Below are 15,448 nucleotides of genomic sequence, written 5' to 3' on the forward strand. Positions count from 1 at the left end.
ACAGGAGCCAGCAGCATTGAAAGTTGAAAACTGCAAGTGCTGGAGTAAGAATTGTAACAAGTAGTTGACTGGGGAATTTTGTTTTTCATTCTGCTCAATATGTTAAAGGCAAAGTTCACCTTTTGAACCATGTTACATGCTCCATCTGTATTTGGGTGTGTTATATGATCCGACTGCCACTTCCCACAATCCCCCCTCAGTGTGACAGCAGGCGGGGGATCCTCTGCCTGCACCCTCTGCCACAATTTAAAAAGAGCATGGCTGTGCGGGGCTCCATCCACACCACCATTGTCATTCATTTACAGTTTCCTGTGAATGAATGAGCTACCATCAGCCACTGTGGCTGACGTCTTGCAGTTCTGAATGAACTGGGAGGGCGCTGATGCATGCTCTTGTGCTTCATTCACAAGCCCTGCGACTTTATAACAGACAGCCTGTATGCAGGTACAGATGAAAGCTGCAGGGCTTGTCTGCAGAAGTCTGACATTGCACCCCCGGATCCACTGATCGCCAATGCAATGCTTTGCAAACTCCTGCGGGAATAAAAATAAACGCACTTTTTTTTTTTCATCAAAAAATATCTGCATTTATTATTATATATTTTTTTTTTTTAGAAAAGTGAACTTATCCTTTAAACTAGGAAACGCTAAGGTTTTAATAACTTTACTGACCTGGCTCCTTGAATATGCCCAGCCCTGGTGCAAAAAAAATCCAGTTCTTATTCTTTTCCAGCCGTGAAAGAGTTAAGCCTGTATTGTTGGTGGCAATGCCTTAGAAAGAACTAGAAAAAAAAAAGCAAAAAAAAAAAAAAACACACAACAGGAGAGATATTGCATATGTGTTATTACACCAGTGGAGGAGGTTATCTGACAAAAACAATCGTTAAAGCAAACAGACAACAGCAGCACAGCAGATGGACAAAAACAATATGTAGTTATGTTTACAATAAAGCCCTGACAGCAGAGGCATATGGGAGAACGGGTTGGAGTGGTTACCGGTTAACAGTTGACTGCAGAAACATGTTTAGAGCTGTTTTTGTTTGTCTGCCTTTGTCAGGCAACTGTAACAAACAAACAACTCTTGAGAGGTGTGCCCCAGCAGATTCCCTTCCTTCCTCTCAGAAGTCCCAAAAGTCTTTGCCACTCTGGGACGTCTTTCAGCTCTGGGCAGAGAAAGGGATGAGGCAAGGGAGGTGGAGGGGGAATCTTACAACTTCACAGGATTTAGAAACCATGACCCTCTGTTTTGTCTCTGCTCGGCTGACAAAAAAAATGCTCCTCTCCCTTGCCTTTAACCCCTTCCACGGCAGCTTCTCTCCAGCCAAACTTCTCTCATGGTAACTTTTTTTTTATTTATTTATGTTTACGCACTAGTTGTTTTGCTTACTGTTGTTTTTATGTTTTGTTTTTGATGCACTTCTTTCATTTTTAAAACATTTTTACTGGCTTTTCTGTCTTTGGATTGTTTGTGTTGCTTTCGTAAATTCTTTTCATATTTTATTAATTTATTATTATTTTTATTTATGTTTTTCTTCACAATGCTGCCCTTTGGGGCACTTTTCTGGTGGCATTTTTTTTAATCTAAAGGCTAAACTTCTGTGATCTCCAGTAGCCCACCCTCCAATAAATAAGAGGAAAGAAGAAAAAAAAAAGGGACACCCCCCCTTACCCCAAGCTTCTGTTGTTTGATTAAGGCTAAGTGTGTGCCCGTTTGATGGCCTTTTCAGAGCGCTGCCACAAGCCTGCTCAGGTCAAAGGTTTAACAGCAATTAAGCTAGTTGCTTTAGAGACAAATGCATTATTTCACCTGCCGTCAGTGCAAAAAAAAAAAAAAAAAAAGCAAGCCTCATTGTGTTGGGTGTTTGAACTGATTATGTTTAGAGGCTGGTTGTGATTGGTGGGGAAAGGCGTGGCTGCCAGGATGGTTATGCATGTTGTCAGTCTGAGAGCACCCGTGCGCGTGCAATCTATCTCCAACCTGAAGAAACTAGAGGCTCTCACAACAAGGCTTGTTAGTCCTCCTTGGCCCAGCTTTCTCGTTTGCGGTGGCAGCTAAATGGAGTTTGTCAGGTTTGTCAATATGCGATTGATTTTGCAATTCTGCTCTCTTCCTTGCGTGAAATCTGCCAGGTTAATTTTTTGTTGTTGCACGGCTCCGAGGCAGCTCTCCCAAGCCCGATCATCTAGCGTGCTTTGTTTACTAACTTGCCTGAGCTGCTTGCGAGCATTCCAGTCACCGCTTCTCGTAGAATTTTTTTTTTTTCCCTGACTCTTTTGTTAGAAACCCTCTTGTGTTTTCTGGTCCCATGGCTGTCTGAATTCTCAGCAAAACACACAAAAAAGCAGAGAAATTCGAGAGTGATCAGTAGTAGAATCCATCCTCGCCAGCTCGTGTTGTCACGTTTAAAGCCCGGCGTGTGCAGCACACTTTCTAATTCCACGTGCATACTCGCTACTCCATTTCAAAAGACGTCCCGTTGCAAGAGTGACGGATAAGTCTCATGGATAGATTTGATTAGGTTCCTCTTTCCTTTCTCTCGGAGCGTTCCGGAGTTTCTGTGTTTTGTTTTTTTTCTCGATTTTCTTGATGTACTTGTTATTAGACTATAGACGCTCGTTTTCACTCTCGTATTGAGCTGTCCAGCCCGGTTGTCGAATCCCTCTACTTTTTTTTTTTTTTCTTTTTCTGGTGTGTGTGTCTTGTGACGTACAGGAAGTGCCTGACTCCTTGTGCTGAATTGTGTCGATCAAATCTTTGGTAACCAGATCTAAATGGAGGTGATTTGGAGTGTCAGGCCAGCAACGTGCCACCAGCCCTAGCAGGATTTTATTTGATGAAGGGGAGGGAGTTCTCTGGCACAGGGAGGTAAGTTCACAACACAGAAGGGACCTTTTATGCCCTTACTTTTCATGCTGTTCACCCTTCAACCTCCACCTTGCCCCTTTCCCTTTTTTTTTTCTCTTCTTCAAGTTTGTCTGTGCCTACTCTGGCAGGTGGCTCAGTCTGACAGCTTGAAGTCTCAACAGGGGTAGCCGTGCTCTCCGGTGCCTCGGGGGTTAACTTCTCCACTTCCAAACTAACAATGAAGTCATTGAAAAAACTTGGCTGGGGAGTTTTTTTTTCTCTTTTCCTTTTTTCTTCCTTTATGTTTGACTGTGTGTAGCCAGACATCTCAAAGGGTGTTCAGAGAGTTTATATAATGCCATATGTGTCATTGTAGTTTGAAATTTTGAGGGTTTTTTTCTGGTTTTGTGTTCTCCGTCTGTGCACACTTGTTTCAGGCAGCGAGTGTTCAGTGGCATTGCTAACCATTGTCATTGTTGCTGTTCCCTCCTGACCTGGACTTGAAATTCTTCTTTAACCCTTTAAGCACCCATTGCAGGCAACTTTTTTTTTCTTGCTTATAATGCTCTGGGAATCAAAGGGTTATGCTGTCTGCTTCCTGCTGTTGGTTGTGTACAAACTTCATGCAAAGTGTATAGGAAAATATAGTTAGATTGAAACATAACTCTTTTTAGACAACTGATTTAACATCGGCAGTGAGATTTTTTTGAATTACTATACTGTATTTAGATTTAGGAATTACGTCTTTTTTTTTTTTTGCTTCGATGATGAACTTTTTGCATTTTGGCACTAGGAAAGAGATGGGAGACCAGTGCCAGCCTCAGCAGCCAGGGAACCTAAACAGCGAGCTGATTGGTCTGACACTTTGTAATCAAACTTGATTTATCATTCATTAGTGAAGCATTAGGCCTAGCAGGCAAGCCAGTTATTTGTGTAGCGGCCTGTCAAACTGCAGAATGCCAGCTACCTGTCATTCACCAATCGCCAAGAAAGCCAAAGGACATAGGGGTATGAAGAGCACCCACACACAACGGATTCTTGGGTAGGCCCCTAGATGCAAAATGTTTGGTCTTTTTTTTTTTCCTAAACAAGTAGCTATAGGGGGTTCCTTTAAAGCATGTGACCAGCCCTTTCAATCTCTACTGAAAGCTGGATTAGCTTGGCGATTTTTTTTTTTTTTAACATGAGTTTTTTTTCTTTCTTGCTTTCCAAAGCGTCAAGATCTGAGGTTGGTTTTGGCCTCCCCTGATGATCTAATCTACAAAGGCTTTTACTCTGAACTTGTTGAGACCACAGAAACATAGATCACTTTAATATTGAGAGGTATTGTAAAGTTCAACAACTGCCACTTAAGACTGGTTTTAACTCTGCACGACTTTTGAATATTATAAATTCTTTTTTTTTTCTATTATGTACGGAATTGATTAAAATTAAATTGCTGTTGTACAAACAGCAACATGCTCCCTTTCTTTAAAAAATAAAATAATTTAATTTTTGCTTGAAGTGATACTTATGTGACAGTGTAACTTTTTTGGTTTCTTGATTTGCACAGTAGTGGATATATACCTATTCAAAAACATTTTTGAAGCTAGGTTATGCTTGCAGAAAAAGATGTGGTATCTTGCTCTGCATTTATATCGTTTTTTGAAGATGTTTTTATTTATATTGTGGTAAAAAATGGTGACTGCCATTAATTGTAAAATTGACTTGAAAAAGAAAACTAAAACAGGAAAGGAAGGCATTCGATTAGTGTGTCTCACTTGTATTTGAATTTTCTGTTCATCTAACGTATGCTGGTGATGGTGCACAATCAACGGTGCGATCACTGTCCTTTTAATCGCCATGACCCAGGGGAGCTTGCACTCTAGTTTTCTCCAACCGCCCCATGCTGTACTAATGTTGGCGATCATTTTAGAACCTTTTTGTATTATAATTACCAGTGCAAGATTAAATAAAGCAGTCCTCTGATCAGAAGGGTGGCTTATAATTCACTGAGCCCTATCTGGCTGAAGATTCGCTCCATTGGTTGGCTTTTGGCTGTGCTGTAAGAGGAATCTCAGTCCAGGCAACAAAAAAACAACACAAGTGTGAAAAGAAAACATCATTTGATGAACTTGTGTCTGCAGTCATGGAAACGTGGATCCTTTTCTATTTTTCCAGAGTATGGAATGAAAACACTCAGCATTGGGGTATATTATTTCCTTCTGAATCTAAGGGAAAGGAATTTTTAAACATTGTCCTTTTTAAAGCAATAGTATTTCCACTTGTTTTTCTTTCCTTTTTACCAGAGAGGAAAAAAAAACAGCAAGCAGTAGAATTTAACCTCCGTGTCACTTTATGAATAAAATATGTATATCTATTATTTATTTTTTTTTTAACTGTATGTAGCAGAATGATTGGCAGCTGCTTTTTTGGTTGGTGCACACAGAACATAAGCAGTGATAGCAATGTCTTTATTATTTAGAACAGAAGACAAACTGATGGGGTGGTTTGAGTGCCCGTGTTACAATACATATATGTATGTGAACTGTCAAAATGTGTTCACGAGTCTCTGGCTTTCTTTGTACATCTCATGGGCTTATGGTCCATGTCCCCAGTGTCAGAAACACCAACTAAGCCATTCTATTTCTTTTTACAGATTTTCTGTTGTCTTCAGTTATTTGTTGACAGACTTTATATATGTAATAGTTGTTATCAAAGCGTATGGTGTAACAGCCATTAAGTGCATGCAGCAAAGAGATAAAAATACACAAGTTCCATAAAATACCAGTCTTTATTTTTGGCTACATATGATACATGTATAGGGTCATTTTTATGTAAACCCATTATCCAAGTAAATACAAAAATCAGTAAAAACGAAACTTAAAATGTCCAATGCAAAGTCAAGAGTGCAAAGCATCTTCTTGCACTCTCACTTCGAGGAGTCCTGCTAATAAACCTTTTCGCTCTTGCCTATAAAGATGGTATTAGGAAAGTTTTCAGTTGTGAAAGTAATCAGTGAATCATGGATGCGGCTTTGACTTCCATGATGGTGCACTTGGTCCTTCTGGTTCCTGGTTGCTTTCTTGGAAAGTGCCAGAGAAGTTGATTGAAGCACATGTGCATGGATTTAGAAACCCCTTTGATGCGTTTGTAAATACGGGTGACAAACTATCAGGCAGCAAACTTTAGTCACATCAGTACAAATGTAAAAACAGAACTATCTCTGGTCAGTTTAGTTTACTTGAAGAATGAGTAAATATTTTGGGTAATAGATACATAAAAGTGTGTTTTAGAGATGTTGCTTTAACTGTTCCATCCTCTGAAGAGTTTAAAGGAAGCTGTGTGAAAGTGTTCTTTAGCACCCATTGGGTTAAACCCAAACTGACTCATGAATCCTCTCACTGTTGCATAATCCAGCCAAGCTGGTACAACTGTATATCATCTTTGGCTTAAACACATTAGGCAGAAAGAGGAAGGGCCTGGGATCTGCTTGTTTACACCAGATAGGTGTAGCTCTTGTAATAACAAACAAATGCTAAGTTCCCAGATTCAACTCCATCCCTTGTGTTGAGAACTGGCTTTCTTTCAAATTCACCCTAGAAAAAAGAATTACTAATGGGTTAAAGAGATGAACATATAGCTCAATAAGGAAAGCTAATAATGCCAAGATGACTGACGTCTGCTGCAGCATATATAACCTATTAAGAATATACTTTGCTTTACTACAGGCTCTGTTCTGTTCCCGAGGCTTAATGTCTTGGCTGATATTTTTTTTCTTTTTGCCTTGAAATAATTATAATGTAGACACAATAAATTTGTGGTTTATGGTAATACATTACACTTGTGTCACCTGTGCAACGTCTGTTGCTGGTGCATTAATGTTCAGCCCAACCCGATGTAAAAGTTGATATAACGGTCTTGAGATGGAGTGATATGTACAGTTCTACATGCACAGCAGTGCCCAAAACAATTTGAAGTTCATTCCATTTAAATATTGAGTCCATTATTAGGAGGTCAGTTTAGCCTATATAATGGCATTTCCTTATTTGTGTCTTGCCCAATCCTATCTCCTTCTTGATTGCTTTTGATAGGGGTCAGTCCTTTACAGCCCTTATTTAATAATAAAAATTGTATAAACAGTGCCAAGGTGCTTCTGAAAGCTACAGATCCTCAGGCAATGAAAGGTTACAATGCTGCATCTCTTTCTCATCCCAACTGACGAAACAATTTGCACTCCTCACTTGTGTTTATTTAAAGTTTGGTTCCATTAATACGTCTTAATCTGTAACAAATGTTCTGTTATGCATTGAAAGTTATTGATTTTCCTCTAGTTTGGGAAAATAAATAAAGCCTTTTAGAGGAGGGGAATACACACAACACCTGCACAGCAAGATTGTGGGAAAGTCCTGACACCATCAGTTAAAATTGTTATTGTTTGGTCCAGACTTGGCTGGTTGGGACATAGTTTGTTTGTTTTATGGAGTGCAGACTTGGGTTACTGGAAACTTGTTTTCTTTCCCTAGCACAGACTTCAATTACTTTTTTATAGGATCTTTTTTTTTTTTTTTTTGTTTCCACCAATTTTTTTTCCCTTTTCCTTCTGCCTTCATTAATATTTTTCTAACAGGAGGGATAATACAGACATTACCTCTAAACTGAAGCTGGAGTCTTGTCATCTTTAGCCAACCCACTTTAACCTTTTGTAATGCACAGTGACCGCTCATGCGTTTGATTCCCCAAGTTCGCGACATGTGCTCCTGGAAAACATGGGCGCAATGAATATCGAGCAACAAACGTAGCTGTCACTCATTAAAGCCGGGATCGAGGAGAATGAAGCAGACATTGATTAGGTGAAGGATAGGACCTGCCTGTTCAACAGTGAACTGAGCTGAGGTTCTTTGAGGTCTATCAAATTCTTAAATCTAAGCCATCGTTGTGCAAATAGCCTAGAATAGGGTAAACTAACAACATCACAAAAGGTCGTCATTTGTGATATCTCAAGGGCTTTTTTTTTTTCTTCCCTGCCTTGTATTTTCTTATTCTATTTCATGTCTTGACAAAACAAGATGACACAAGACAGAATACATTAAATTTAGATTTTTATCTAACCTGTTACGGTGGCAGCAGTTTAATTTATTTCATTTTTTTTATCGTCCTGGAAGTTGGTTCTTTGTACAATTATTTTAATTGCCAACCCACTTTAAGCAAAAAAACCTTTGCCGGTCCCCCGTTGGCCTTGAGTTTTTTTAACCAAGGCATCTAGATATTTTTTTTCAACGTTTCTTGACCCTTAACACCAAGGAAGCTTGCTGGTTGAAGTGTCTTTATTAGAAGTAAATCAGTGAATGGTAAAAATTGTCAGAGAAACCACTGATATTTCCCCATTAGAATGTAATTTGCACTCTTGTGCTCTCCTCTGATATATAGATGGAGGTGTTTGAAGGAGGTGAGAACAGCCACCCATCTTAAGCAAACACAAAGTCTCTTAGACTGGCAAAGTTTGGGATATTGAAACCTCACAGTTGGCCTGAGGAAATGTATGGGTAATTTCATTTTAACTACAAAAGTATTTTTTTCTCTCTTTTCTCATAGAGACTTGTGGAAAGTCTGGGCCAATGTACTTGGCTTTGATAAATTGCCCCTCTTGTTCTGCACAACTTAAAAGAGCAAAAGGAGAGGAGGTCAAGTACCCATTTATTAAACCTGCAAATGACATTGCACATTTTCACTATTGCAAAAAAAGGAGAGGGTCATGCTATTTTCAGTCAAATCTCTGTAGGGCTTGTGGGAAGTGGGGTGTATCTATTATTTTTTTTGGCTCGTTAATATAAATGTTTTTCTAATTAACTGAAATGAGCATACAGCTCTTTGGGTCAGCTGGAATTTTACACGAGTCCTCACATTTTCCTTTTTGTTGACACTCATATATATTTCCTTGCTTACTGACTGTTCCTCTGCAATTTTCCACCTTTCTTTTTTGTGTGTTTGAATTTGTCCACATTCTTTATAATAAACGAATAAACACGTGGTCAATTGTAGAACGCTGTTTTAAATTGTCTCTTTTCTAAACACTAGACGATAATTATAATAATATCTAATGGACTGCTTTATTTCTGAGTAATGGCGACATGCCAGATTATCTAAATGATATTGTTTCATCACTACTTAAATGGTTCAGATGGCCTGAAAAATAATTAAAAAGGAAAAAAAATAATTGTTGTCTTGGAGTCCAAGGCTGCGGGGTGTTAACAAGGTTTAATTATTCCAAGCTTGCTTATTTTTTGAATGCTGAAATTGGTATTTATTGTTGCTGAGGCAATTAACCTGGCAGGTAAGCAGGGAGCTAGCATTGAATACGAATTGAGAGATAAGATCAGGGGCGTCAGTCACCCCCTGTGAACTGCACGAACGACAAATAACACGATTCTATCTCAGCCCAACCTGATCATCGCCGCCTCCCACATAATATCAAATCCTGTTTCTGTAAATGAGAACAATTTTTATTTACATAAAAAGGGCTTTGTGGGAAGGAGCTGAATGACTCGCAGGCAGTTTTATAATTTACATTAATGAATCTTTCCTTGTGGGAAGGTAAGGGAGGGAGACCAGGCAGAGGAGAAAGGAAAAAAAAAACTCTCTTGTAATATGCAAAATAAATGAGACATTGGGAAATGGGTTCCCTGATAGAAAAAAAAGTGATCCCTGAATTTGGTCTTAAAACTTTTTGGTCATGTGAGGTTTTTTCCAGAGCCAAGACATCCACCATAGATAATTATGTACAAGCTACATCGTAATTCAAGATGTCTTATTATTGTGTGTAAATGGAGCACTAGGCATGCAACTCAGTGGCCTGTTTACTATTCCGCACCTTTGATGGTGTTAAGGTAACCCCACTAAAATGACCAATCTTGAACCCAAAATCTGTTGCAGTTATTTAAAAAGGGCCACCAAAACATTCTGCAGCAGAAACAAAGCTTTATAAAAGATTGTCTTGAAGATTGTTGTTTTTCTTTTTTGCCTCAAAATATTGTGGGTTCCTATGGGTCTGATCACTTACAAATCACTCAAGGTTCAGGTATTCTAAGGCCCTTCTCCCTACTGCCTGGTTTGAAAAGTATATCTCCATACTTCAATACTTATTGACAGTCAGCAAGGTGTTAGCTTCATGCTGCTCCACTTATATTTACACTGTATTGCGTTCTTTGCTCAGCATCTCCTCTCTGTGATCATCTCCCCACAAGAAATTAGTTGACATAAAGCTTTAAATGTGTTGTATGTCTGAATCCATGGCTTCCCTTATCCTTATGGGCCTATGTAGTGGTCTTTGGCAAAGAGCTGGGGTTTAACAGCCAATCAGAATTCCGCTTTCATCATCCCAAATTGGACAGCGTTGTAAATGCTGTTTTGTTTTTAATTTTTATTGTATTTTTTATTGCATTCATTCAAACTACTGCTTTGTGTACCTTTTCACAAGATAAAGGCCTCCATGTCAGTTATTCCTCATGTCCAGACATCTACAAGCAATCATGCTATTAGAAAGGCAGCTCTTCCTACTTTCTTTCTTCTTTTGGAGCACACTAATTTGCATGATGCGCAAAACGTCAGCAACTTGTCATACAAGCAATCCCTTTGGCTGTACATTTTACGCTTTGTGAGCAGATAAGTAGATTAAAGATTTGTTGATTGCTTTTATGGGAAGTTTCCTAGTTATGAGATTCTAAGGAATCTGAAGAATAAATTACTTTGCTAATTTAAATAATAGTCTGTTTGACTTTTTTTGTGTTTTACGGTTGCATGTCCAGTGATGTCATTCTTATCCATTGTGCTGTGGGTATGGATATTAATTCAGTCATGTGACTGCAGTTTTCTACTATACTCTGTAGAGACTGGCGCGCATGTAGTGATGTCATCAACTATCTGTGTATTATTAGTATGTAAATGGATAACAAAACCTTAGGGATAGAAAAATACGTATAATGATTGACACAAGTCAAACACAGAGGAAGCAGTTAAGCAATTGCACATGCCTTTAGATTTATTTCAGATTGACCTGAGAGTCCCAAATCCAGATGTGCTTCATTATCCAACCTCAGTTAATGAAGAGGAGCAAACTCCAACACTTCATTATTGGTCAGTAAGGCTGCCCATTCAAACAATGGGCCAATAAAAAGGCGGAGGAGGGGGCAGGTGAAGCTTATCTGCAATTCTTAAAATTATTTTACATAAGGATGCTTCCCAGGGAGCTCCACAAGATATCTAGAGGTGTGTGCCACCATGTCTATCTATGTGCAAGTAACTTCTCTTGTCGGTTACCTTTACGTGTTTTAATGATAATAATGCAGGCTTACAAAAGTCGTGCTCCTGGTAACAGTTTATATTGTATATTTAAGTAAATTCATTTTCACTGACTTAATATAAAGAATTGACAATAATTGGAGTTAGGTACAATTTAAAATCACTTGAAGCTATTTTTATATTTTTGTTGATAAAAAGATTTAGCTTTTTTTTTTTAATGTGGAAATATGAAGACCTATCCTTATATTTTGTTTCTATTGCAAAGTTAACTTTCTGTCCTGAAGCTTCCACACTTTTCAACCCTCTTAGTGTCCAAGCGTTTAGGGTTGGCATTGCAGATCTGCAAAGGCAGCCTTTTGGGAAGGAATTAGCCAGTTTATTTGGGAACTGCTATCTGCTCAGATTTTTCCCCCAGTTGTGCGATATTTTCATTTGTCTAACCGCTTGCAGGTCTGAAATCTGAATTTGCCGTTCAGCGTGCGTTTCATTGTCGAGAGATTGTGAACAGGCAGCTGCTGCTTTCTTGCATTGAGCAGCTGTGAATTGAGATGAAACAGGAAAAAAAAACTTCCTTTTTTTTCCCCAAAGCCTGTGCTCTGCGTGGAGGGGTCTGCAGAGGATTCTAGACGGTTTTTAAAATAAAGTTTTAGTTTTGAATGAGTACATTCAGAATGGGAGTCGTAAATATGAGAGGGATGTACTTAAGAAGTTGGCGTGACTGTTTTAAATACTATTGATTTAAACCACTGAGTAGATTTTATGAATCAAAGTGTAATTTTCAGTGCTTGGCTGTATTTCTCTACAATAAACCACTCTCTCTAGTGTGCTCTTAGCTGCTGTAGAGATGCTCGGCTCAGAATTAAATGATGGTAGTTACAGTGATCAATAGGTTAAGACCAGGACAATCACTCTTGCCGCTAATGACCTCGGTAGTAATGGGTAATAAAGTGTGGCCTATTATTTCCTAGCGCTGAGGCTGCTTGGCCTTTGAGTCTTTTTCAACGCTAAGGACTAACGGCGTGAAGAGAAGTTTGGTGAAGCTTCTTAGGTCTTTCGGTATAACCATAACTGAGGCAACAAACAGGTCGCGCTTTACACACAGATGCATGGGACTTGGGTTTTGCCAATGAAGATTCATCCTTCTTATGGAGCAATATTTGTGCTATAGAACTGTGTACCATTCGCAATTTCCTTTGTTTTAAATACTTGTCTTGAAGCAGCCATTTGTAGTTTCTTTTGAAATCCCATGTGATGACAAGACCGCAACACAATTGGGAACAGAGCTTTGTCACTCTATAACAGGAAGTAACTGAACACGGACTTTCATGGCAGGATCAGTGGGTATATTTTTATTAAAAATGCTGGTTAAAAATATAAAATAAGAATTATCTTTTGAAATTTCAGCAATATGTTAAAGGTTCTATGAAATTTTAGAGATTGTTTTTAAATATACTTCAAGTGATGCTACAAACTTGAATATTGGTATCAAAAGCATGCTGGAAAATCTCTTTCAGATCACGTGCTTCCCATTGAGAAAAAAGGATAAAACATTCACCACCTCTGTCCCATATTGTACTATTAGCTGAACTAAGGAGAAGATTGCATTGTCACATGACTGGAACACCAACCATTATGCTATATGAGCCAACTGGCTCTATATGGCCACACCATACATTTGTTGTCTGTGCATCAGATAATCTGATTGTTAGTTCTGTTTTTCACTCATCGTGCATTTCTGTTGTTCAGCATATATCAGACAACTTGCTCTAAGCAATGTGCACTGAGATGTTGTATAGGCTTATGAATTTGCTATACATAGAGAACAATGGTGGATCTGATGACATTTTTGCAATTTTGTTGCCTTCCAGCATCATACTTTTTTTTCTCCTTTTTTAAATTTTTTTTAGAACCTTCAGGCTTACAGAAAACAGGTCCCCATCCTGTATATGAAGAATTGTAGCAATAACTGTATAAAGATATGGATACAGTTGTACACTTGTAGACAATTTACGAATTTATACAGTTGTAAAGTTACATTATAATTGTATATTTAGGACCAGTTTATTGAAATTTGCTCGTACATGTTGGCTTGGCTGTAGACTTTGGCTTGCTATGTGACCTCTTCAGTCTTTGACATCCAAGCAAGTATCAGCTGTGTACAGGTAGACAACCAAAGAAGGAAGACTTTGGGGTGAAAACAGGTTGTCTGAGGTTCTAATTGTTCCTCTGGCAGAGATTTTTCAGCTTGTTGATAAGTCTCTGAGCAATTTTGCCAACCCTTCCTGGAGAATGGAAGCAGTAAACTATGCATATGGTACTCCAGCCCATCAGGCAAGTCATGCTAGTAACAGTAATGGGTCCTGATGTAGTTCCGTTAACCCTTGCCTAGTATACAGCCATTCTTCAATGTAAAAATGCATGAATCACTTTCCTCTTTCAAGGCCCATTCACACCATATGAATTGGGCAGCACTGGGCGATCGTGCCCAACCTGACCCAGCACATAAACAAGTCAATTTCCCTTTAGTCTTATGAGTTTAGTCCACGCACTGCTCTGTAGTGGTGTGCACTGATAAAAAGTAGGACATGCTGCATTTTTACACAAAGCAGCATGTTGCATTGGAGGGGCATAAAGATGAATGCAGTGTATTTTTCTAACAATTTATAGAAATTAAAAAAAAAAAAATTTAAATAGTACAGTGCGCCACTACAATGCATCAGCCCTGCTCCCATGACAGCGCACACCAGCAGCTGAATTTACCATCTTCAAATTCAACACCAACAGTGTTGAGTTTGAAGATGGAAAATAGAAGGCTGCTACAAGTCTTTGGTTAAAGTTAGATTTCCTTTATATAAGCATGGACTAAAAGATATGTATTGATGACATGGTGCACAGAACAGCATTTTGCAGGCCTCAAGGCCACCAATGACAAATCGCCTTTTAGCAGTCTGAGAACGCTGGATGGTGAGGAGATGAGTTCTGATTGGTTGTCTTGATTCACAGCCATCTTTGCACTATGAGAAACTAAAATTCTCCTTTAAAGTGGAACTTTAGTCAGAAAATTAAGTCCTCCTAGATCACATGCTGGCCCCTTCTGCGGGTATAGCTATGTAAAACATTAAAATTATATGCCTATACTGTGTAAAATCTAGTATTATTATGTTTAACTCTGCTCTGCACATGCCCAGTTGCTCTCTGTTTGTAGGCACTGTGCTGAAAATGTAGAGACCAATCTGCTGACAGACTAAAGATTTACTGCTGCTCAGGGGCTCTGGGCTTCATCAAAATGGCGGCATCCAGCAAGAACAAACAGGGACAATGCTGTAGGCAATTTACATCATACACTAATTTTGGTAGCATAATTATTAATGTGGAATCTGCATTACTTGCTAAAGAATATAATTTTTTGTTAAGTTGTTATGGGTAAAGTTCTACTTTAATATGCAGTAGGGTTGGCTTACTAAAGGAAAAAGGATATTCACTTTGCAAATGCAGTTGCACTCCACAAGGGAATTTGCCCAAGAGGTTAGTGAGGGAGGTGAAGCCCTGTTGACTTCCATCATCCAATCATGTGCAAGAAGAAATGCTGCTTTTTTTTTTTTTTGCACATGATTGTGTAATATTTCACCACATTCACTAAGCTCTAGGAAAAACTCCCTTGCAGAGTGCAACTTCCTTTGCAAAGTGAACAGACTATTTGCCTTTAGTAAATCAACTCCAGTATGTATTAGTTGCACCTTTGCCCCTTTTTCTTTTAGCTTGCTGTCTGATTCACAAGCTCTGCACCGTGTATTCATGTTGAACACAGACCATAATTTAGGGGGTAAATTAAAAAAAAAAAAAAAAATCCCAGAGCTACATTTATAGGTAGACTTCCGCTGTTTGTTTAATAAAACAGCAACGAAAAAGGCAGAACAGACCTCAAGGAAAAGTAAACTTGTATTGTGATCTAATGATTCCGGCATTAACCCAGATGAGTGATCTAGGCTGGTAAAGTGTATTTATTGAATGCCTTGTTATATTTTGAAAGCAATGCAGAACGGAATAGAGCGAATTAATGGGATTACACCTCTCCGCTTCTGATGACGGAGCTCTCGGAGGATTTGCCACAGTGCCAGTTGGTTGATACTCTTGAATCAAACGGCTTCGCACAGTGTAGTAACATCACATCAGGGACTTTGCATTGAAACACCGCCAATGGTAGAAGGAGCTGGGTGTCCAGAATTTCTTTCTATTTTTTTTTTTTTTCCTTTTGCGGGCATCTTAGGCTGCAGTGCCATTGTGACTTAATCGTAACCCCTTTCCATTACAAGGAAAATGAAAATCC

General features: G+C 38.8%; 1 protein-coding gene across 13 annotated transcripts in view; it reads left to right on the top strand.

Moving 5' to 3' along the window:
• FOXP1 (forkhead box P1) overlaps window positions 1-15,448 on the top strand; it is a 1,001,617-nt gene that overhangs the window by 835,497 nt on the left and 150,672 nt on the right. Inside the window, exon 1 of one of the 13 annotated variants that reach the window (XM_089672259.1) lies at window positions 1,140-1,336. The exons of 10 other annotated variants lie outside the window; for them this stretch is intronic. In XM_089672259.1, coding sequence (XP_089528385.1) covers window positions 1,334-1,336 — 3 coding nt within the window. In that variant the 5' untranslated portion in view covers window positions 1,140-1,333. Of the gene's footprint in view, window positions 1-1,139; window positions 1,337-1,916; window positions 2,070-2,549; window positions 2,866-15,448 lie in introns of those variants that run through there. 2 more of the 13 variants (XM_089672260.1, XM_089672261.1) reach the window with 2 other exon arrangements.

The sequence above is a fragment of the Staurois parvus genome, unplaced genomic scaffold (genome assembly GCF_062004578.1).
Source record: "Staurois parvus isolate SC_StPar_1 unplaced genomic scaffold, SC_StPar_1.0 ptg000124l, whole genome shotgun sequence".
NCBI lineage: Eukaryota > Metazoa > Chordata > Amphibia > Anura > Ranidae > Staurois > Staurois parvus.